The 22,106-nt window shown below is 39.9% G+C and overlaps 2 protein-coding genes across 2 annotated transcripts in view; one reads left to right on the forward strand and one right to left on the reverse strand.

Annotated features, from left to right (window-relative positions):
- CCDC146 (coiled-coil domain containing 146) overlaps nucleotides 1-1,761 on the reverse strand; it is a 67,621-nt gene extending 65,860 nt beyond the window's left edge. The window contains exon 1 of the mRNA XM_068189612.1: nucleotides 1,646-1,761. The gene's annotated coding sequence lies outside the window, so the exon portion shown is untranslated. The remainder of the gene's footprint in view (nucleotides 1-1,645) is intronic.
- A 245-nt stretch (nucleotides 1,762-2,006) lies between these two features.
- FAM185A (family with sequence similarity 185 member A) overlaps nucleotides 2,007-22,106 on the forward strand; it is a 36,884-nt gene continuing 16,784 nt past the window's right edge. The window contains exons 1-5 of the mRNA XM_068189635.1: nucleotides 2,007-2,498; nucleotides 8,291-8,400; nucleotides 11,605-11,697; nucleotides 16,033-16,171; nucleotides 21,284-21,325. Of these exons, the coding sequence (XP_068045736.1) occupies nucleotides 2,123-2,498; nucleotides 8,291-8,400; nucleotides 11,605-11,697; nucleotides 16,033-16,171; nucleotides 21,284-21,325 (760 nt within the window). The 5' untranslated portion in view covers nucleotides 2,007-2,122. The remainder of the gene's footprint in view (nucleotides 2,499-8,290; nucleotides 8,401-11,604; nucleotides 11,698-16,032; nucleotides 16,172-21,283; nucleotides 21,326-22,106) is intronic.

Raw genomic sequence — 22,106 nt, forward strand, 5'->3', positions numbered from 1 at the left:
TGTTCAGGATTTTTAACCATGCATGCTTAGACTGTATCTAATGAGAAAACCCAACAGCAACTATTAAATATAAACATAACTGAGGCTTAAACATCTTGGAATGGTTTCTTGAACTAACTTCTCAACTATGCAAAGCCTGACAATATTAAAGGTGATGCAGAGCACAATTTACTGTGGATTGTGGGTACTGATAAGCCTCGTGCTATGTGAAGAGCATCCAATACCAAGCTTCTGGAGGAAAAGGGGCCTGTGGGAAAGCAGCACTATCGTTTCAGAGGAGGTGGGAGTCAAGGATCAGGAACGGCAGCACTGACCCAGGGAGAAAGGGAGGCAGCAGTGAGCCCCACTGAGTTACCCGGGAGCGGATTCCCTCGAACAGTCGGATCACAGTTATTTGCTGAACTGGCTGTCATCTAGTGGAGTCATAGCACATTGCAACACACTTGTTACGTATCTGTAACTTTCCCCCTGACAAACAATCTGACATCCAAATTTGGTATTGGTCTCAAGGGTGAGAATTTTGTAGGTTTTTTTTTCCCAAAATCCACTACTTCTGAAGACTTGGGAAAAAAAACTTCCAGCCTCCATCATGTCCCAAGATATTTCTTGACACTTTTTAAACTTTCTAGAATTCAATTTTTGCGTACTAGACTATCATAAAACAGGCTAGCCCTTTTAGTGTTTAGCCTAATGATGTTTTGAGACTGAGTAATGTAATCCAATGCACTAATTTACCTTGATGGACTTTATTGGTGAATATGAACCTTCATTGAACTTTCCACAGTGAAAATTACCGGTGGACCAAAAAAACAGGGCAATCTTCTTTCCTCTTGGACACTGAGATGTCATTTTAGATTCATAAATAATCAAAGCCAGACAGTCACAGAAATGGAAATAGGGCTAATGAGATGAAAAGTATTTGATGACTAAGTATCATGCCTGCATGGTTATTTATGAAAAAGAAACACATGGAGTGCAAAAGGGAGACAGGAATTAAGTAACAGGCCCAGATTTCATTATTTCATGTTTTGCAATCTTGCTAAGACAATGCAGCTTTCTGTGCATTTTTCTCTCTCATTATTGGCAGTAAACAACAACTATTACAAGAATTCAGCCCCTGACTGTACCTCATCTATTGCCCACATGCCCCATCTCATTTTTTAAAATTGCTATACAATGATGTGGGGTATGAAGTCCAGAAGAGTCTTTTAAACTGAATTAAGTGGTTCCCTACTTGTTTGTAACCCTGTAAGGAAAATTGTCTCATGGCGTATTTGCACAGAACTCAGGAAAAATATTTATTTGCTTGTCTTCAGAACCGCTAAAAAGCAGTACAACACCTAACGTAGTGACCAAAACTTAGTGACAGAGAGCAATTCTGGTGCTTTGTGGTATCACTTCAGAAAACCAAAAACAAATAACTGGTTTTCCAACACATCTGCCAAACTGCTTCTACCCCGGCTGACCGAGGGCATTTCAGCACACGCAGGCTCGCTGTAGGCTAAAGTGCGCCCAAGGGCAGGCTGCCCGGGGCGCCTCGTCTCCTCACGCGCGACGCGGCACCGCCCGGGGCCCCGCCCGGGGACCGCACTCCTGACCCTCAGAGACTCCTCGAACAAGGCTGTGGCGGCGCCGCTTGACTTACTTCCCGCCTCGACGTCGGAGCCACAGCTTCGCCTCTCTTGGCCCCGGCCCCGGTCCCCTCGACTCCCTCCCGGCCGCCGCAGAGCCCGGCCCGGCCGAGCGGCGTCCCCGTCGCTATGGCGACGGGCGCACGGCCTCCCGCCCGCCTCAGCCGCCCCCGCTCCTGATTGGCTCCGGCGTCCAGCCCCGCCGCCCAATAGCAGCAGATTCTCGGCGATGCCCCGCCCTCCCCGCTCTCCGATAGGCCCGTGGGCACGGCTGTAGTTCCTTCCGCGCGCTGCAGAACTACGGTTCCCAGGGGGCTCCGCGGCGGAGCCGCCGCCTGTTTACCGGCCGTGCCGGTGCCGCTCCCCGCGTGCAGCCCCGCCACGTGACCGGCCGGGGGTCACGGCCGCCCGCCAGGAGCGGCCTCGTCCCGTCCGTCCCGTCCCGGGCGCTCCTGACGCGGCTCCCGGCCGCTCTCGCCCTGCCGGCGGCAATGAGAGCGCTGCCCCCGCGCTGGGCGGCCCTGGCCGTGCGAGCGGCGAGCGGGCGGTGGGCGCCGCCCGTCCCTCGCCGCGGTCGCAGCGGCCCCGGCCCGCCCCCGCCGCGGGAGTGGGCGCTGTCGGTGAGCCCGCGGGGGCGGCTGCGGGTGCGGCTGCCGTGCCAGGTGAGCGTCCGCCCGCTGGACCCGCAGCGCTGCCCGGGCGCGGACCGGCTCCTGGTGGCCGTGAGCGGCGGCAGCCCCGGGCGCCGCGGGCGGGAGCGGGACCTGGTGCGGGTGGAGCACGACGAGGCGCTCGGGCAGGTGGCGATCGTGGCGGACGGCGTGGACAGCAAGACCGCCGTGGAGGTCCGGACGCCGGTGAAGTTCGGTGAGTGCGGGGCAGGCGCACGGAGCGGGGGGACCCCACCGGGGGCTGGGCTCGGCCGGCGCTTCGGCTGGAAGCCGGTGTTGGGAAGCGGCGTCGCGCCCTCGCTAATTCAGAACGCCCCGTCTTGTTTCCTGTGTTCCTGCACTTCCTGAGTGTTTGGATGCGTGATTTGTTGCTGACCCTTTCGCCAGCAGCGGTTCGTGCTAAAACTTGAGCTGGTGAGTGGCACTTGGAGCGGGCGCTGTCATCTGTGCTCTGGCAGCCGCTGCTCCGAAAGGACTGGGCTCCGAGACTGCATCCTCGGCGGGAGCCGGGCGCGCCTGCTCTCCGGGGGCTGTCCAGCCGGGCTGTGCCATCCGCCAGCTCCGTTCGTGTTTGCTGTGCCCAGTGCCTGCTCGCAGGTCATAAAAGCCTGGAAGGTAACGGTACAGAGGAAATACCGAGAAGGGCTCCCTTGCCCAGTACAAACGTTGCATTATCTCTTTGGGCACAGGGCTATAATCTGTGCAGGGTTTCTTGTATGGAACACAATTTGGGAGAGCAGCTGTAGTGACTGAAACCAATAAACATCTCTGCTGAGCTGACAGTGAAGTTCTGACAGTGGTCCTGAGTTTAGGGAGTACAAACTCAGAGATTTGTGTTCAGTTCTTGATGTGGTTTTGGTTTTTTCCTATGGATTTGGGCAATTTCCTATACAGTGCAGAATGTTTCATCATGCTGGAAAAACTTTTTGATGCACAATGCACCTGGTCTGTTGTTTTCTTAAAGTTATTAAAGACTGCTGCATTATTTCATATAATGCCCTGCTGCTGTTGTGATATGAGAAATTATGAATAATCCCACCCTACTTACTCTTCATATATGTAATCTATGACTTTTGTCAAATATGATGTTACATACAGCAGAGATACTCTGCACCTTTTATCTTATTTTACTTTTTTTCCCACCCTGTGTCTTAGGTAAAATTCTACAATATGCTTTTTTTTTTCTTGTTTTCTTTTAGAAGGACCCAAACTGTATATAATTCAACATGGAGAAGTCCTATGGGTTTGACATAACATCATTCTCACATTTTCCAGTCTTACTCATCCCTATAATTTAATTTTTTAAGCACTGCTTATAATTGAAGGGATGTTTCTTAAATACACTTATCAGAACTTGGGGTATGTTTTGTTTCCTAGCAACTAATATATGCACAAATATTCTGTAACTAAATACAGAATATTTGTGCGTATAATCTCGCCCTTCCTGCCCTCAGTGTGCTTTGCTCTGTCAGAATGGTCGTACTGACTCCTACCATTACTCCAGCAGCCACTGCCCTGTCTCTGGTCATAAGCAGATGCTCAGGGAAGAGTAAGAACAGAACACATGTAAATTATATTTCATCTAAGCATTCTCTTAGCTGTCAACTGTTTTCATCACGGGATTCTCAGAGCCTGATACAGCTCAACTCCTCAGTGGATCTCTCTGCTGAGTCTCTCTTTACACATAGAAACAGTTTCAGGGTGAGCGCTTCATGGTAAACTCTTGTCAGAGTCCCGCAGTTTAATTTCCTGCTGCTTTATCATTTGAGTATGTGGTGTTACAAGGTCCTCCTGCAATTTGTCAGTGAGTTTTTAACTAGTCTGAATAATTTGGTGTCACTGATAAAAGTTTTCAACCTTGCTGTTTGTGCTGATTTCCAGCGTCTTGTGCTGTTGAAGGTGGTGCATAGCTTAAAGCTGAAAGACAACACAGAACTAAGGATATTGTTAAAGATATTTGAAAATCCCAATCTGTTCTCTTAAGCAGATCAGCTGTTACCTCTCTCTTCATTGGCTCTGTCACTGAGCTGCAGCCAGACTGTCTTCTCCAAGAGTCTTGTAGTCTTGGCTCTTACCTGAGAATTTTCAGTTGCTATCTTACACCTCCTTTTTATTTTTTTTTTTCCTCCCTTGCTTGGCAAGAACAAAGATTACCTTGGCTTGTCTGTAGCACATTCACAGAGTCCACCCCATAATTACAGAGAATCAAACCCAGTGTCCCGTTTATTATCCTTCATTTCTCTGGAACCAGGTGTGTCTGGACACGGTAGTCCTTTACTATTTCAGTTTCTCCAGAGTCTCTGAGTGACTATTACAAGTCACTCCAGAGCTGGTTATTCTCAAGGTGCAGAATTCATTGTGTTAAGATGGGAAAAATTTCAGCCTTCATAAAGGTTTTCAGTGTAAGGAATGTTCCTGAAAGTCTTGATAATGAATCCTGATTGATGGAAAACACTCATTTTGCTTTTGTCCTGTCTTTGAGATTCCTACTATATTCTGAATGTCAGCCAACACTGCAGAGAGTCTTAGGGGCTTTCTTCTTGAAACAGGTTTTCTTTTTTTGTAGGTTTCTAAGCTGTTCCACTTGGATTTGTGCTAAGCTCATGAAATTCAGGATCCCTGGACAATCTGTGGATTGTAGTGTCCTTCCACAAGTTGGTCTTTGTCACCCCATAAGTAGCACGATGTTAGTATTGTTTGTGCTGTCATCCAGGTGTATCTAGACATAGATTTACAAAAATATAAGGTTGTGGGGTTTGGGTGTTTTAAGTTTTTACTCAATGAAGTAGAATTTTTCTTGTACTGAGATTCTACTTTTAAGTGTCCTTTCAGCTCCAGTTTGGTTTTTTTTTTTTTTTTTTGATCTTCTGAGTATTAGTTTGTTTATGAGTTGTTCCATTTATTTATTTAGAAAAGAATTATCCATTAAATATCATTGCATAAACAAAGGATCTTATCCCTTGTAAAAACACATCTCAAACCAGAAAGGAACTGTTGTTGCTCTGCAAACACTTTGGCTTTTCTCTGTCTTTCCTTGGATGAGTGAGGAAGATGTTAGCTCTGTTCTGCTCAGGTGGTTTTGCCTGAGCTCTGTCAGTCACTTAGATGCAAGAAGTTGAGAGGTTGATGTGAATCTCTTTTCAGCGTTCTTGTTTTTTTCACTTTGGAAGTTAAGGCATTTCATAACAGCTTTCACAATTTAGGTTGGAGCTTATCCAGGAAGCTGCAAGTTGTCTAAAGCTCCTTAGAGCCTGAATGAAGAGCATGTGTGGAAGATGCTGAGCTTAAGTATGCATTTTAAACCAAAGGCAACCTCTAAGCAGCTTAGTAGGGCAAGTACCAAAAGATCCTCAGTTTGTCTTAGTGTCTGGTTTTGAGCTCTGTATAGGATTTCAATTTCATACATGATCTGCTAATCCTCTCTGATACATCTAACCATCAATGGCAGATGCCAAGGAATTTCTGTTTAATTAAGCTTATTTATTTTTCCATGTGTTAATTAAACTGAAACCAGCCCTTTGATTTCTGGTTAATGTACATTGACTGCATGAGTATGCAGAAGTAAACTGAACTGAGTGCTTGCATAACCATAATTTGTGATAATTCTAGTAGTATAGGGCTGCTGAGTCATCTGAAAATAAATAATTATCCAGTCCATTTCAAGTATTATAGCTTAAGGCAGCTTAATAACTGGGGTGCTTAAATACCCTGGGGTACCTCTGCCTACATTCTGATACCAAAGTGTTTATTTTTTCCTAAATACCTTAATTTCTGATACAAGTCTTTTACACCACAAAGATCTTCATGCATTCTTTGTGGTTTATGTGGCTAAAGTTGGCTTCAGCCCTTGCCTTTGCTCGGGAGGAATCAAACTGGCTATTTTTGGAGTTTTGGCACCAAAGCAGATTGTATCTTGTTTCCCTTGTTAAAATTTCATTGGCAATATTATCCAGCTTTCATTCTGTGTCTTTATGGAGTTGTTTATCCTTGGTTTGGGAACTCAGAGGAGAAGAGACAGAGGGGCTCAATTCCTTGTCCATTAATTTTTGTTATATAAAGGCTAGCAAAGTAGCGTGACTCTGCAGAGGATCAAGGCACAAAGTGTATCTCCAGAAGTCCCTGGTGTTTCTTAATGACATGTTTATGAATTTCCAGACTTTCAGGTCCTCTTTTAGCACCCATCTTTGATAGCTAGGATTACACTACTAAACCACCTTTTCAAATGATGGTAATAATATGCTTTACAGGATCAGAAGTTTTTTTATTAACCTCATTCTTGTGAAAGTCTTAATGAGTTTGTATCATGGCTAAACTGAATGCTCTCAAGCCTTTTCCTCATCCCTTTTGACAGAAGCAGTAAGAGCAGGAGGGTCTCAAGCTGATAGAATTCAAGGATTTGCACAGGCAAACTGGCTGTTGGGACTCTCTTCTCAGAAAGCAAAATAGCAGAAGTCTTGGTTGTAGACCTTCCCAAGCACTGTGCAGTTGTCCAGTGAGTGAACTGAGCAGTCTGGGCAAGACAGCTTGTTCAAAAACAACATTGCTTTCCAGTCTACCTCTTGTAGCCTTTTTTCTTAAGGAATTGTTACCTTTGAATATGGTCTACATCCTTCACTAAATTTAGCCTCTTGGCTTACTGCTGCCATAAGCAGTATGCTTGCTACAAAGATGTTGTGTTTTAGTTCTGTCTCTTGCATTTTCCTAGTTTGCCAGGTGACAAAACTTCCATTTGTTGTTAATTGGAGCTCTCAGTCTCTCTTCTTCATGGTCTGCAAGCTTACTATTGTCATGGTTCCAGGAGGCAGGACGGGAGGACAGCCTGGGCAGCAGTGTGACACTATTGATCTTCAGGCTCAAGGTTCTCAAGGAAATTCCCAAGGTCTGACTTTGGAATCTCCTCAGGGCAAAGCTTGATTTGCACATTCTGATTCTTCTTTTCATCTTTCTGATGACCTTAGCAGGCAGTGGAAGTGAAGGTAAGACTTTCACATTTGCTTAAATGAAGGTTGCTTTACCAAATCTCCTTTCCTTTAGGGAGTAATGGGGCTCAGTTGTGTCTTGCAGCAAACACTTCTGATTGCTCTTCAGTTTTTCTTTTTCTTCTTTTTACGTTTTATCCTTAGAAGAACAAAATCACTTTTTTCCTCTCCTGCCTTTACCTTTTGCCAGTCACTATGGTGGTCATTTATACAAACAATTATAGAAAAGATTATTAATATAGACAGAATCCTCAGTCTGTACATTCTCAAACTTCCCATTCCTTAAACCCAGGGGCGAGACAAATGGCGGAAAAATGCTTTTCCTGCCTCTGCATCTTATCGACAAGACCTGGTGGTTTTTTCTTTGTGGGAATCTATGAACAGTAGCAAGGTGAGGTGACTCAGACTAGAGGCAAACATGCTTCTTCGTGCCAGGGGAATGTCAGGCTTTCCAGTAGGCTAAGGAGAATTATGCACACCAACGCTTCTATGCCTGGTTTTGGGTTGTGCGGCTGGCTAGTGGAGAAGCAAGGCCTATGTATTTGTGCTGTTGAACCTTTTTACTCAACATGTGGCCTCAGACAGCTGCCAACCTTCTATCCCAAAATGTGTGTCAGGGTGCCCAAGGGTCTAAGTAGAATTTCTAATGGAATTGGTGGCTAGGGTAGATAGGAGATGGAGGTGGAGTTAAAAAGAAAAAAGATGACACTTCACTTTAGGGTCACACCCTGCTGATTCCTTGCCACAGGTTCTAGTCATTCTTCTTCTTAATGTTCTCTCTTGGAGTTGGATGGCTCAAACACTGGCTTACTAAACTTTGTATTCATAGTTGATAGTGACTATTCATGCTGTTCCAAGTGTGTGGCCAAAAGCAGCAAGCAGGTTTTTAAGTCACAAAGAAGCTACTCTTTTTTCTTACTATTTGTGGTTATTGTATAACATGATCAAATACTATGTTAAAGATGTCTGAATTTTCTTTCTGTTGCTAATAAAACTCTTTTAATTCTAGATTTGGATATCAAAACATCAGGGACTGGCTGTGTGAAGATTCAGAAAATAGAATGTGATAACTGCAAAATAGAAACAGAGAAGGGGACTAGTGTCTTGCAGTCAATAAAGGTACAAAGAACCCTCCCCCACTGTTTGAAAAGGGATTGTGTGGTGGGATATAGTGTCAAAACTTAAATGCCAGTTCTGGAGATGAGAAGTATTCTGGTATTTCTCATTGCAACATTCATATTGCCATGTGTACAGCACCTCACCTTTAATTACTGCATACAATTGCAGCACAAAGTCAAAACTAGTGAATAACGAGGAGTCAGAAGTCCATCTATCTGTGATAGCCAAAGCCAGCAGAATCAGTGACAGCAGTAAGCCTGATCCCTATCTTCCCTGCCCCTCAAAGAAAAAAAAAATAGACTGGGATTTCCTGTCTAGTAGGTGAATAGTTATGCCTGCTCAATCAAGACTTTGCAGCTTGCTGCTGATTTTTTGTATGTGTGTGGGTTTTTTTGTTTTTTAATAATTGGTATATCAGAGCTATTGACAATCCCTTTAAGTTAATTTTCAATCAGAAGTTACACATTACATGTCCAAAATACCTGGCTGAAATATATCTGATATATACTGTATGTATCATAGGCATGAGGTTGTTTTTTCAGTCTTAAGGCTTCAAGTTTTCTGACATAATCGGTTGTAAAATTAATCAGTTTCTCTGACTTAGGTGCTATTTGGAGTCAAATTCACTTGATTGTTTGGGATTGAACCTGCAGGAATCGATATTAATTCAAAAGAAGGGTCAATTTTTTTGAGATATGAAAAATTTTTCAGTGTTTTTCTCTATTGTGGTAAGACATAATTTTATAACAGAAGTAGGGAAAACTGAGCTTAGGGAGGGGTGTAATAACAATAGATCTAGGTGTACTCTACAGCTGGGGAACTATAGGCAACTTGAACCTTCCAGATTCTGTAATTAACCATTTTACTCTAATAAAGGTACCTAAAATCTCACAGAAGTTAATAGTGCTATATGATGCCCATCTAAAATTTTCATTAAAAATTATTGTTATGCAGTAATGACAATACCAGTGCATGACAAAACAAGGTGGTTTTGGCCAGTAAAAATGACAGTAATCGTGGCATGCCATGGCATCAAGAATTTTTTTGTGGTGTCATGGAAAGAGAAGGTTTTGAGGAAAGACTGCGAACTTACCTTCTGAGAATCTTGTCTCAAATACAATCCAAGATGTGAAATATCTTGAATTTTAAAAATTAAGAGCTGGGTTTTAGTCTAATCTTGCTTTTAAGTACTGTAGTTCTAGTAAGGTGACTGAACTCATTTTTTCTAATAAAGCTTCAGGAATTATACTCTGTATTATCAGAGAAGCAGAATTATTTGGGAGAAAAAGAAGTATTAGCCTTTTTCCAAAACTACTAAAAATGTTATGGACCAGATGTTGTAGTGAAGCATAAGAGCTGATTCCCTTTCTGGGAATTTGCTTTACTGAGCAAACTGAAGTGATAGTGCCCTCCCCTGGATGGATTAATGCTCTTTTAATGTTGGTTTGCTGTTATTAACAAACCTCAATAACTAAGAAAGCAGGAGACCCTTTCTTTACAGGAAAGAGAAAAAGATGGTTGATATGTAATTTTAAATGAAAAAGATCTGGTCATGTAGGGATTATGCAAGAGCATTCAGCAAACAGCTCACAACTACTAATTTTCTTAACTTGCAAGAAGTTGTTAGTATAAACTGTAATTTAAAAAAATCTTTTTTTAATATATACAATCTATAGTGTCTTTACAAAAGACTTAGGGATTTGACATCTGCTTTGCTTAATCATACATACTAATAATTGAACAGAAAGGAGGAGTCTCTGTGAGGTTTAGTAATGGATTTTGTCTGGCAGTTTTGCTGTGGTAGGCATTACCTGGCCAGTAAGATTTGTTGAGGGTGGTTCTATTGAATTGTTTTGTTTTGTTTTGTTTGGGTGGTGGTTGTTTTTTAATTGGCTGAAGTCCAGTTCACCCTATCCCTTCCAAGTCTCTTGGTCAACTAATAGCAACAGTAATTCCAAAACACAGTTATGGCACTTTGGTCTTCTTCAGAGTATGAATTATTCACAAATTCTTGATTGAGAAAGCAGTGCTTCTTCTTTTTAATTTTTCTTTGTTGTGCTTCTTATGATGAAGATGCCACTAGGAAAACCCTATAATTATGCTTCCATGTTCCTCAATGACTCCTGACTCCTTGACTGTGCTGGTGATAACAAGAATTTCCAGGCATCTCGCTCACACTGGCAGAAGACCTGCTATGCTTCCTCACCACACACCATGTCTGAGCCTGATTCATCCTGCACCAGTGTCCTTCTCTTCTTCTGAACAAATTGTTCTGGTTTTCCTCTGACATCTCTTAAGGTCCTGACAGCCTTTTGCCTCCTCATTATTCAAACCTTTCTCCCTTGCTTAGAGAAGCCCTGTGAAAAATTAGTGAAAAAATTTTTCAGCTGGTGGAATAATTCCTCTTAGTGAAAAAGCTGCTTGACCATTGTAACTGGTTTCTTGTCTCAGCAAATCCTTCTGTTAGGTGTCTCTAGAGATACCTACCTCTGAAAGCCTGGTTGGTTTTTAAATATTTGGAAGATATTCTAATAATTTGGGATGGGGGAATTAGTGTCTATATTGTGGTTTTTTTTTTTTTTTTTAATTTTACTGAACTATTAGTGGCCACACTGGTGAGCCCTTGCTGTACACTAGTTTTTCCAATCTTGCAAGTTCCCATATTCTCCTCAAGTAACATATTTGGAGGGTTTGCTGTTTAACCATTATTCGGATAACAAGCATGGTGTACCTGCCTCAAAGGAACTGTGATGGCAGATTGAAACATTTAATTCATCATGTTACTGTATAAGGAGAGAAAAATTATTTATTTAAATCTGATTTTTAAAGATTTTTTTCTCTTTTACAGATGGCTGTATTTTATTTTCAAGAGCTGGTGGGTTTTTGGTTTTTTTTTTGAGATTGGTTTATGTGCATTTCTGTACTATTTTTCCTCTTGTTGGTTGTATGCAGCAGCAGCAGCTGAAAGGTGTAAGGGCTATAGAGCAGTTTTTACTTGAAACCTGGCTAATTTGTTAAAAACTTGAGTTTTGCCTTATGCAATACAATTTTAATTAGAATTTGTATGTAGTGAAACACTGTCAAATCTGGTTCTACTTGCAGGACTAAGGTTTCCAGTGGTGAATACGGTAAAACTTGAAAAACAAGATAATCATAACTAGAGAACAAGTTAGTCTAACTGTATGATTTTTAAACTTTTTTCAGAGCCATAAAATTGATATACGGACAAATGGTGGCAAAGTAATTGGTCTTGGAACACTTTATGGAAATACAGATATTTGTGCAACAGAAAAGGGGGTAAGTGGGAAGTCAGACTTTCTCTTCAATGGCTTATTCTCCTCATTTGTTGTAAAAGGACTAAATTGAAAGAATGTGCTAAAGAATATGTAAATAACCCTCCTTGCAATTTCAGTGTTTTAGGTTTGTCTGTTAAATTATATTATCCTATGCTTGATTTGGATTTATAAACAGGCTCTACAGAAAGCAGGAATAAGTATGTGATCATTCCATCAGTACAGAGGCTGTTCTACTGATACAAGCCATCAGCTCTAATTATATAGACCCCTTAGAACATTCTTAAACTTTCTCCTTGGCTAGTATGTAGGCATTTAGATTCTGCAGAAGACTCAGGAGTTTTAGTGGATAGTGGCTTGATATTTGTAAATGCTGTGCACTTCTAGTGTTACATAAAAATGGAAGAGTAGAAGGTTTTTCAGACTTTGCAGCTGAGGAAATATAATCACATATAATCTTGCTATGAGATGCAGTGGGAAGAATCACAAACAGAACAGTTTTGTAGAGAACTAGCTTGTTTTTTTTTTTTTTTCAGTAGATGGCAGTATGAGACTAACCACAAACTACTATACTCTGGTTTTGTTTCTTGTCATAAGTAGGCAATTCTCCTATATTTAAAGTAATATAACCCAGTCTTGTTTTTAGGTATTGTAATGTCCATGCAAGTGGTTGCATTAGGATTCATTAGATCTGAGGTATTGCTGTATGAACGTGTGGAGCCAAGCTGAGGCTGGAAGTAGCTTGGATGTGTGCTCTGTCAGAATCCATAGGCACCCTTGAAACCAACAGCAATGGGAAGAATCGCAGAGTGGGGGTAATTCACCCTTGCCAAGGATAGATTTGAGAGCAAACTACGAAGTTCCAGGCATCCAAAGTCACCTCTGTGAAGTGCTGCTTGGCTCTGTGGTACACCGTGTGGGTTGGGTTCCCAGATCTGTTCACTTACCTAGAGCCAGCTGTGAGCTGTTCTTAATGTCCTGATGTAAACTAAGCAAATTGCCATTGGATTTTCCAAAAACTGCCAGCATTAATTTATCCGTGTTTCTTTGGAAGTGGGTGTTGGACTGCCTTTTATGTAATACATGTAATACTTGTATCTGCATGGGAAAATATAGTTCAGAGAATTGTTTTACTTTGAGCCTTTAAGTGATTTTAAAAAATTAACTCCTTTCAGAAACATCATCCTTCTGAAGCAAATAAAACAAATGTCATACAGATTAAGTGGAAGTGCTTCTTGTGATCATAAATATTTGTACGTAGTATGTAATATTACAAGAAGTCAATCTTAGATTTGTAAAGCTGTAGTAACTTGAGTGAAGTGAGTCATTTTAGCATGAATTCACAGCTGCAGAACAATATTTTGGCTTATGTTATTGAACTTCTCTCTAACAAACTTTAGTGTGGTTAGGAAGGATAGATTTCTTTTCTCAACTGGCCACTTCTGTTAATAATCAGTCAGCCTTATGTCTCCTCTGTGTGTCTGTATGAGATGTTTCTTCCATCAGTTGCAGTTGTCATTATGTAATTATGGCTCTGTCAGCATTTCCAGCCCTCTCCTGGAGGTGGGGAGGGAGAGGATGTGGTATGAGGCACTAAGCACTTGAGAAATGAAGAATATTTTTTAAGGGGGGAGGTGGGACATGACACTAGAAAAACATTTGAACAATGATAGCACAAAAAGGAAGGCCAAGAGCAGGAATATGGGGAGAAGGAGCTGTATATGACTTATTTAAACACGGTAAGATGTTAGTTTTTATCTTGAAAATGTGTTCAGGTGTAAAACCTTCTCAGTCTGACTTATACAGATGAAACCAATGGAACTTGAGCATGTGGTCAGTTTCAGTAACTGCAACCCCCAAGGCTCTATGCCCAAGGGAAGGAATTTTTTTCCAGAAGTTCTGGTGGTTCAATGGACAAAAATAAAGGAATTTGTTTGGCTGGGGAGTTATTAGCTAATCTATGCCATGGGGACTTTTCTATAACACTTGCTTTGTTGAGCCAGACATCTATGTTCTGCCAAAAATCCATAAGAGTTAAAGAATTTGGGATTGAAAAAATAATTATTTTCATTGAAAAGCAATCCTATTTTTCCATGCTTTCCCCATCTAAAATACATTTTTATTCTTTTGCTTGAGCAGTCTGACTGCCCTCTCCTCCATGCCCCTCCCCTGATTTGGGTTGTTCTGAAACAAATGTTCTTTGCATTGGTAGTTTTTGTTTTATTGTTTCTAGTGACTTCTTTTGTTCTGGAGCTGAGACAACTCTTTTTATTACTGTGCAATTTTAAGAAAGGTAGTTGAGGCTGGTAAATGAGTTGGTAAGTGAGATTGTTTACAATAAAGCACTTAATTTTTAAATAAAGTAATATATCTAAATAGAGTTAAAACTTGCATTCTGTAGGAAGAGAGGTAGCTTTTTGAACTTCCCTTTGCCTGGTTAGGAATGCCACAAGGCAGCCAGTTTGTATCCAAACTATGCAGATATTTTTATTTTATTCCTCCCCTTGAAAGTGTGCTTTGCTCTATTTTCATTGTGCTGATATCGGTGATGGCCCTGCTCAAATGGGAAATGTTCTTTGCAAGTCATTTAACTCTTAGAACAGGTTAGGTCATGGAGCCTAAAATGAGAGCGCCTTTCCCTTTCCCTGCTGCTGTGGCCGCGTGTCTCAGCAGGTTTGCACTTTGCCATGCAGGGCTGGGGAGTGGGGGAGCACTTTGTGGGAAGCATTCCTAGGACAGATGCTATGTAAATTCATGTTTAAGATCTCTGGTTAATAGGGTTTCGTTGCAAGCAGTAAGATGAAAAGCTGAATTGTGTGTTTCAGCAGTGACAAGTTGTGCCTTTATTACTGGGTTTTGTTTATATCTGTAGCGTAGCTCTAAGCAGCAGCACCTGCAGTGACTGTAGACATTGACTGTCGCGTATTTTTAATACTACCATAGGTTATGCACAACATTTTGATTTTATTGAAGTTCAATGTATCTTGATAAATTATTGGAGATCTAATCAGCTTTGTAGAATCATGGGAACAGTCTTAAGTCACTAGTCCATTCTGTAATCTTATACTTCAGTAGTTCAGCATGAATGGATGGGTAAGGCCACAGTGTAATTTGGCTGTCATATAGTCCATACTAAACCAGCCTCTTCAGCTCGGTTTTTGGGACACAATGCAGCACTGAGTTTGTGCAACACTAGTGGCTATTTGTCAGAATATCTCTTGTTTCATCCATAGCTTATTCTTTATATAATATTAGACTGGAAGGGTTGACAGACTTATTTTTTTATATCTACTTTTTTTTTTTTTTTCATGAGATGGCAATGCTAAAATGACAAGGAGGATGCAAAAATAATTTGAGTAAGGCACAGTTTGATCTAGAAAGCCATGTATTGTTTCATGTAATGAATACAGATTTTGTGCAGTTCACTGAAAGTCTGCATAAGCAAAATAAAAACAAATTGAGTAGGGGTTCAGGTATGAACTATTGCATTCTTCCATCATAAATCAAATTTAACTGAGAATAGAGTTCAGTTTCATATGGTTGTTGCACAAGCATGTGAATTGTTTTGTTCAAATACATTGACATTATATCATGTGGCTCATCATTTTTACATAGATAATCTCATCTGTTGCCTTTTATTTCTCAAATGCATAGTGCAACTTTTCATATTCTAACCTTTCTCTCTGTTTTTATTGAAAAGAAGTAGAAATGGGGATCTTATCCCTGGTTTTTCAAGGCTTTGTATGTCTTTGACTTAAGTCCAAGGATAGAAGACTGAGTAACCAAGGTAATAGGAAAACTATACTGAGAAAAGGGACAGCTGGGTGGGGGTTTTTTGCAAACTTTCACCAAAGATATATCTACAAAGTAAGCCAGTTAAAAATCTTCATAAATAGCTGTATGTAACAAAGACAAAGGATGTTTCAATTTGTGGTGGCATAAAATTGATTACCAATGCTCCAAGTGTCATAATGTTGTATGAAGATTCAGTCTTCATAATTAAAGTTAATCCTTCATTTTGCTTTTCAAAATGAAGTGTTTAAGTTTTGAAAATTAATTTAAGCTTTTCTTTCATCTGTTTGTGACTACTTAGGTTCTTCACCTGAACTATAGATGTAATAAATCATAGGAATATTGTGAAGAATCATTAGTTCTTAAGTCAGAGCTCTTGGAGGAAAAGGTTTTTTGTTTTGCCTTGTGTAGTTTTTAACTAAGAACCTGATTCCATTTGTCCTGCACCAGCAACTGCTTTCCATTTGTTTTGTGTCTTAACAGTGTTTCTTCCCACTGCTTTTTCAAGCTGTGATGACAAATTGTTGATTGTGTTTATTTCTCCTAGAGTGTAAATATAGAGAAGCTGCAGGGGACAACCATCAATATATCTACTGAAGATGGGCTGCTGAAAACTAAGTATCTCTATGCAGAATCGGCATCTCTCTCTTCAGAATCTGGTGATATTATGCTGGGAAGTGTTCATGGTAAGAAGGAAACCTATTATCACAAATTAAGCGCTTTGAAGGTGTTCAGTAACGTTCACAGTAACAAATGGACTAATGCAGTAGACTATCACTAAATCAGCTGTGCACAGTATACAAGCAAAACAGTTCTAATTACTCTTAGACTGAATTTTTTGCCACCTAGCAGACTGTATTTTTGAAAACAGTTTCATAAGCACACTTATTAATAGCAAAAAGCATATATTATATGAAAGAAATGTCACACATACTAAGAACATCAAATTTTTCTAAAATTCAGCAGTTAAAATGATGATAAAAGTTGTCAGGAGGCTTCTCTTCCCCTTTCCCTATCCTTTATTTTCTTCCCAGGAGAAACAACTTTTAGATCATCTTCCAAGAACTATTGTAGGAGAGAGTCATAATTAGGAGTTTTTATTAGAAATAGCCTGTGTGTTTGCTGGCACCTTATATTAAGAGTGGTGAGAGTTTTGGTTTTTAGAAGAAGTTCTTAGAACTTCTTAGCAGTCTCTAAACCATCCACCCTTTGTTGTCTTTCCCCTAGACCTAAAACTAATAAACTACAGAGTATTTTATTTAAGCAGCAGCTGAGGTTCAAATCTGTTGTGGTTTTCTAATTTAACAAAACTTCCACTGAATTCAGACTGTGCTGTAATGCATTTGTGGTGATTTAACATTGAGTAAAACAAACTGGAAGATGTACAAAGAAAATTACTCAGCTCTGTCAGAGTTCCAGATTTTCAGCTATAACCCTTAGAAAGAATTTGCTACAATTTCTTAGCAATTTTATGTTGTCATCTTGCTTGAGAAATGATTTCTTTCTTCATTGAAGGAGCAACTCCTTTGTGCATTTATATTAAATGTGAGAATGGTTTGTAGGTAAAGTTAATTTTAGCATGCACTGACAGAAATAAGCTGCTTTTTCTCCTGTTATTGTATTTTTCTAACATGTAGGCTTGTATTGTTTCTGGAACTTCTGTCTGATAAGCTGTGCTGGTTTTTCTTACTTTACAGTATAATGATGTTGGGAATGATCCAAGACGTGAGCAAGTTCAGGTCTTTGTCCACATCCAAGAGTTAATTTTTATTTTCTTGTTTCTTATTACATTTCCAAAAATGAAATCATAACTGCTGTAGTTAATAACTTACTTTCTTCAGTAATGCCTGTTGCCATTAAGCTGAAGAACAATGTGAAAGCAAATAGAATTGTATCCAAATTATGCAGACATTTCTTATGTTCAGGATTATTTTTATGACCTTTCTACGAAATGGGCTTGGAACACCTAATGTTATTTTAGCTGTATGTTTTTTTTTTTTAAATTGCACATTAACATTTGCTTGGTAATTTTACCCTATTTTTTGAGAAAAAAAATATTTTCTGTAAAATATCATGTTCCCCAATCATGTTTTAATAGTGAGAGCCAAGGCTTTTAAAGTACATGTACAAACATGTATTAGCAGACAAGATAACTCCTCCTATAAATTTCTGCTAGAAAAAAATGGTTACTTTCACTTCTGATTTTTGCTCATGAGGTAGCTCAATTGCAATAGTTTTGTCTGTAAACACCTGGACAGATTGTTTCTTGGGCAACTAAAATCACCATTTCCCTACAGCTGACACTATTGATGACATCAAATCAGCACATCCTGCACAAAGCTAAGCTAGATTTCATTGCTTTTGCACTGGGAAAATTGAAGTTAGGGCAGCACAGTCTTTACAAACCTGACTGAGACACATTTTGTGGTTGAAACTCAGGCTGCAATATCACAACACTGCTAGAACTCAAACTTTCACAACTGCTCATTTGCATGCTTCATGCTCCTCTGACAAATGAGTAATGCACTGTTTTGAAAGGGGTTAATTTTGGGTAAATTTCATCAGCTTCTGTAACGGGCATTAGAGATGTCAGGTGCTATTAAGCTTTTGAATTGACACCTGAAAAAGAAATTTAATCCTGAGAAATTTCTTCTTTATCTAAGAGACAATAACATTATAGTGAACTTTCTCTACCAAGGGGCACATGGGAGGAACAGGGAACCCCTCTTTGCAGCATTCCCAAAATCTTGGGTTGAGTTGCATTAACTATTAACTTATGTTATAAATCTAGTTTAAATTTGGACTAGATATCAAATTCCTTCCCAACTAATCTTTAAAGTGGGCTCAATTAGACCAAGCTTGCTCAAGGTCTTGTCTAGTTGAGCTTTGAGTATTTTCAAGTCCAGAGATTGTATGACCTTTCTGGACATCTTGGTCCATTCCTGACTTATTCTTCTGGTGGGGAAAAAAAACTTTTTTGATCATAACTTCCATTATGACCTGTATCCATTATTGCTACTTCTTCCTTCTTCTTGCTGCATCACCATGAGAAGAATGTCTTTTTTTCTCTATACACTCCCATTAGGTACTTGAAGGGCACAAGAAGATTCCTTCTCAGCCTTCTCCTTTTAAAGCAAAACAGATGCTCTCAGAGCATCTGTAACTTGGTCTGGATTCCTGATCTTCTCTTAGTTAAATACACTGGTGTCATTCTTGACACAAAACTGGACGCAATATTCTAAGTGCAGCCTCACAGGAGGGCTTTACTTGCTGTCTATACTCCTGATCATACAGTTCAGTGGGCAGCTGACTTTCTTTACTCACTCCCACTGGAGATGGTGGCCATCAAGGTGCCCAGGTCCTTACCTGCAAAGCTTCCTTTCAAACAGCTGGCACTCAGCTTTCACTGCTTTACATCAGTAAAGCCTGTGGTGGACTTCATATTTGCTCTTGACCTTTTCTTCTGTCATAGTCCAGTAACTATTCAATTATCTAAAATAATCACACTGGAAAACAAGGTTGTTGAGGTTACTTTATATATTTGCACACTAATGTATATACAGGAGTGAACATACAGCTGCCTTGTCAATTACTTGAATAAGACAAAGTAAAATACCTGCCATCTTCCAAAGGTAGTACAGTCCAATGCTTGAGCTTGGAGTTCCATGATCCCTCCAGAAAATATACCTCTTGATATACCAGAGTGTATTCCCTACATTTCTGGATTTCACTGTATGTAGAGTGGAATTGTAACTTCACAACTTACATTTTCATCAGACTAAAGTACAGACATATCTATAAAGAAGTGAAAATAAAATTAATTCCTAAAGTGGTACAAAGTTGCATAATGTTTTATTTTTCCTTTTTTCTGTATTGAAATCATCCTGCCTTGTTGAGAGCCTCCAAAACAAATTGAAGGAATATAAATCACACAGCATAAAGTGTTGCCTTTACATCCCAAAAGGCATCTTTTGCCCTGGGTCCTATATGATCCTGATTGCAATGCTGTAATTTGAAATTTTACACTGCTCATTGAAGAAGCCAAGATTGTAGGTAATAGAAAAGATAACTCTTTCTTCAGAAGCAACAAACCCCCAAAACACTAAGGCACTGCTCTCAATATTCTGATAAAATTATGTTTTGAATATTATAGTATTGCATTACAATGCTGAAATCAGTTGGTTGTAATAATCAATTATTTGGTTTAATTACCTTCAGTCTGGTCTTTGTCTTTGCCCTTGATATGCCCAAGAAATAGACAGTGCAGGACATTCCTGTCTGCTTCAAAGGCAGCTTTTGTTCTAGCTAGAGGTTTGAAGTGAGCTTTTCACACCAATATATTGTGTTGGCATTGCACAGCACTGGTGGTTCTGCCATATAGGTGTGTATCTAAATGGAATTTGATTTCTACATGTTGAATATTTTTCAAGGATCTACTTATGAAAACAGGTAAGAAAATGAACAGACCCAGGGGCTATATGCTGACAGAGTATAATCTACCTTCAGCTGCTCCATGGGACCTCCTGGCTGACAAAACCCTAGGTCTTTAATAGGTTGTACCAAACTAAGTGGCAGTCATGATAAAATGAGGAAAAGGATGGCATAATTATAGTATGCATTTTAAAAACAGCAAAGAGTGAAGCCAAACATCTTTCAAGGTCATTGAAAAATGCTTTTGTTTCTGCTCTGATTTTCAGAACTCCAAATTATTTTGTACAGTATGTGCTTGAAAAGATGAATTCAAGACTGTTGATGATAGGCTGCTTTTCTAGCTTTCAGCCCATGAACCACTAAGAAAAACACAGGTCATATACAGTGGAATGCACACTGCCCTAATGATTGTTTACTACTGTGTAGTTACACAAGATAGGGTAGGGCTTAATCCATTTTCATCTTTTAAAACCTCTTCTGAAAGATCTGAAAATGATGGCTATTGTGTATTACTAAACTGCACTCAGTTTCTGTGATCAGCCTTAGTCTTCATTCTGTCTTTCTCTTGGGAGGATGAGAGAGTGGCAGGGATGATATGGTGTGGTTTAGTTTTTAATGTAGAGCATTTTCTGTGGCACATTTATGCATGGAAATGGAGAGGTTTCTACAATTTAGTTAGACTGTTAGTAGTAAAGATGTCTCTTTGTTATGAGGTACATCTGTTGTCCTTCCAGATGCTCTTGATATTATAAGTGAAAGGGCAGAAAAAGTGTTTTGAAATTTTGAGGCTGGAACATCTGTGCCTGTTTAAAGTGATGCAAGTTCAGTAGAAGACCATTCTACATTTTGTGCCTCACATACTTTGATGTCTCCACTTTGTCCAACATACTCCAACTGAAGTCAATGGAAATCTTGACCAGGGGTTGTCATGCACAAAGGAGTAAGTTTGGAGGGAGTAGGAAATGTTCAGTGGGTCCAGGAAGTTGCCTTTGCAGATAACACAAGATTCCCTCCAGTAGAGATGGGGTATAGGTATGTAAAAGAGGAAGATAGAAACTGTTTGTTATTCATGCAATTGAACTGAAATCATCTGTAGTGCTGTTGCAGGCATCAGAGCAATTAACAAAAAATTGCCCAAAGTAAGTTAAGACAATATTGTGCATTAGCCTTGCACATGCCTCTCTACGTTTTTTCCCTCCCTCAAATCCAGGTGGTGTCTTTGAATTTACTCATTGATTTCTTGTCTGGAATCACTTAATTGTTACCCACATGTGTTGAGACTTTTGTTTGTAAAGCAACAAGGTTAAAATTAATAAATAATATGTTTCAATAATATGGTTTTAACATTTTTCCCCTTTTCATTATAGGTAATACCAACCTTCAGACCAAAAGAGGGAGTATCACAGTCGGTAGGTTCTACCTTCTCTCTCTCTCTTGCTCTTCCCTTCTCCTTTCTAAAGGCTAAATATTCACAAGGGAAGTAAAAGGGAGGTGGTTTCACACAGATGTTTTTGCCTCCTTTTCAGGAGTAGCACTGATAAGTGTGGCTGAATAAAATCCTTTCCAAACTCAGCCTTTTGTGGCTGGGCAAGGCACATGATCTCACTTGATACCCAATATTTGCTGGACTTTGCACAAGTGAGACTGAGTCTAGCTGTCATCTTTTAGATATAGATGGGATAAAATGGCATGAGAAAATTCTCAAGTCTGCACCAATTGCAGTTGTGCCCTTACTGTAGTTCTCTCTCTCACATTTATTGCTGTCAGTGATTAGCTATGTTTAATTTTTATATCAGGAAGCTAATCACTAATGTATCACTTATTTGGGGAGGTGATGGGAAGGCTTGTGGTAATTTCAGTGTTTTCAAACTCTTATGCTAATAGTTTTCCCTTCATAAATGAAAATAGCTCATAAACCTTTTTTTGGGAACCTGGGCATTTATATGACAGAGTAACTCATAGCTATCAGTTATGGTATATCTTATATCAGTGCATCTTGTAGCACACAAACACCAAAGTGAGAAACTCAAATTCTAATTATTGCTATGGCAGAAAATTGAAGTAACAGAATCATAGACAAGGCTCAGTGTATCTATTGAATGTAGAAAGATTTCCTCAGGCCCAAATCTTGAAGACTTCTGCTGATGCTGTTAACTATAGTCACTCACTAAGCCTTTGTTTCAGGGACAA

This window comes from Anomalospiza imberbis, chromosome 5 (genome assembly GCF_031753505.1).
Source record: "Anomalospiza imberbis isolate Cuckoo-Finch-1a 21T00152 chromosome 5, ASM3175350v1, whole genome shotgun sequence".
Classification (NCBI taxonomy): Eukaryota; Metazoa; Chordata; class Aves; order Passeriformes; family Viduidae; genus Anomalospiza; species Anomalospiza imberbis.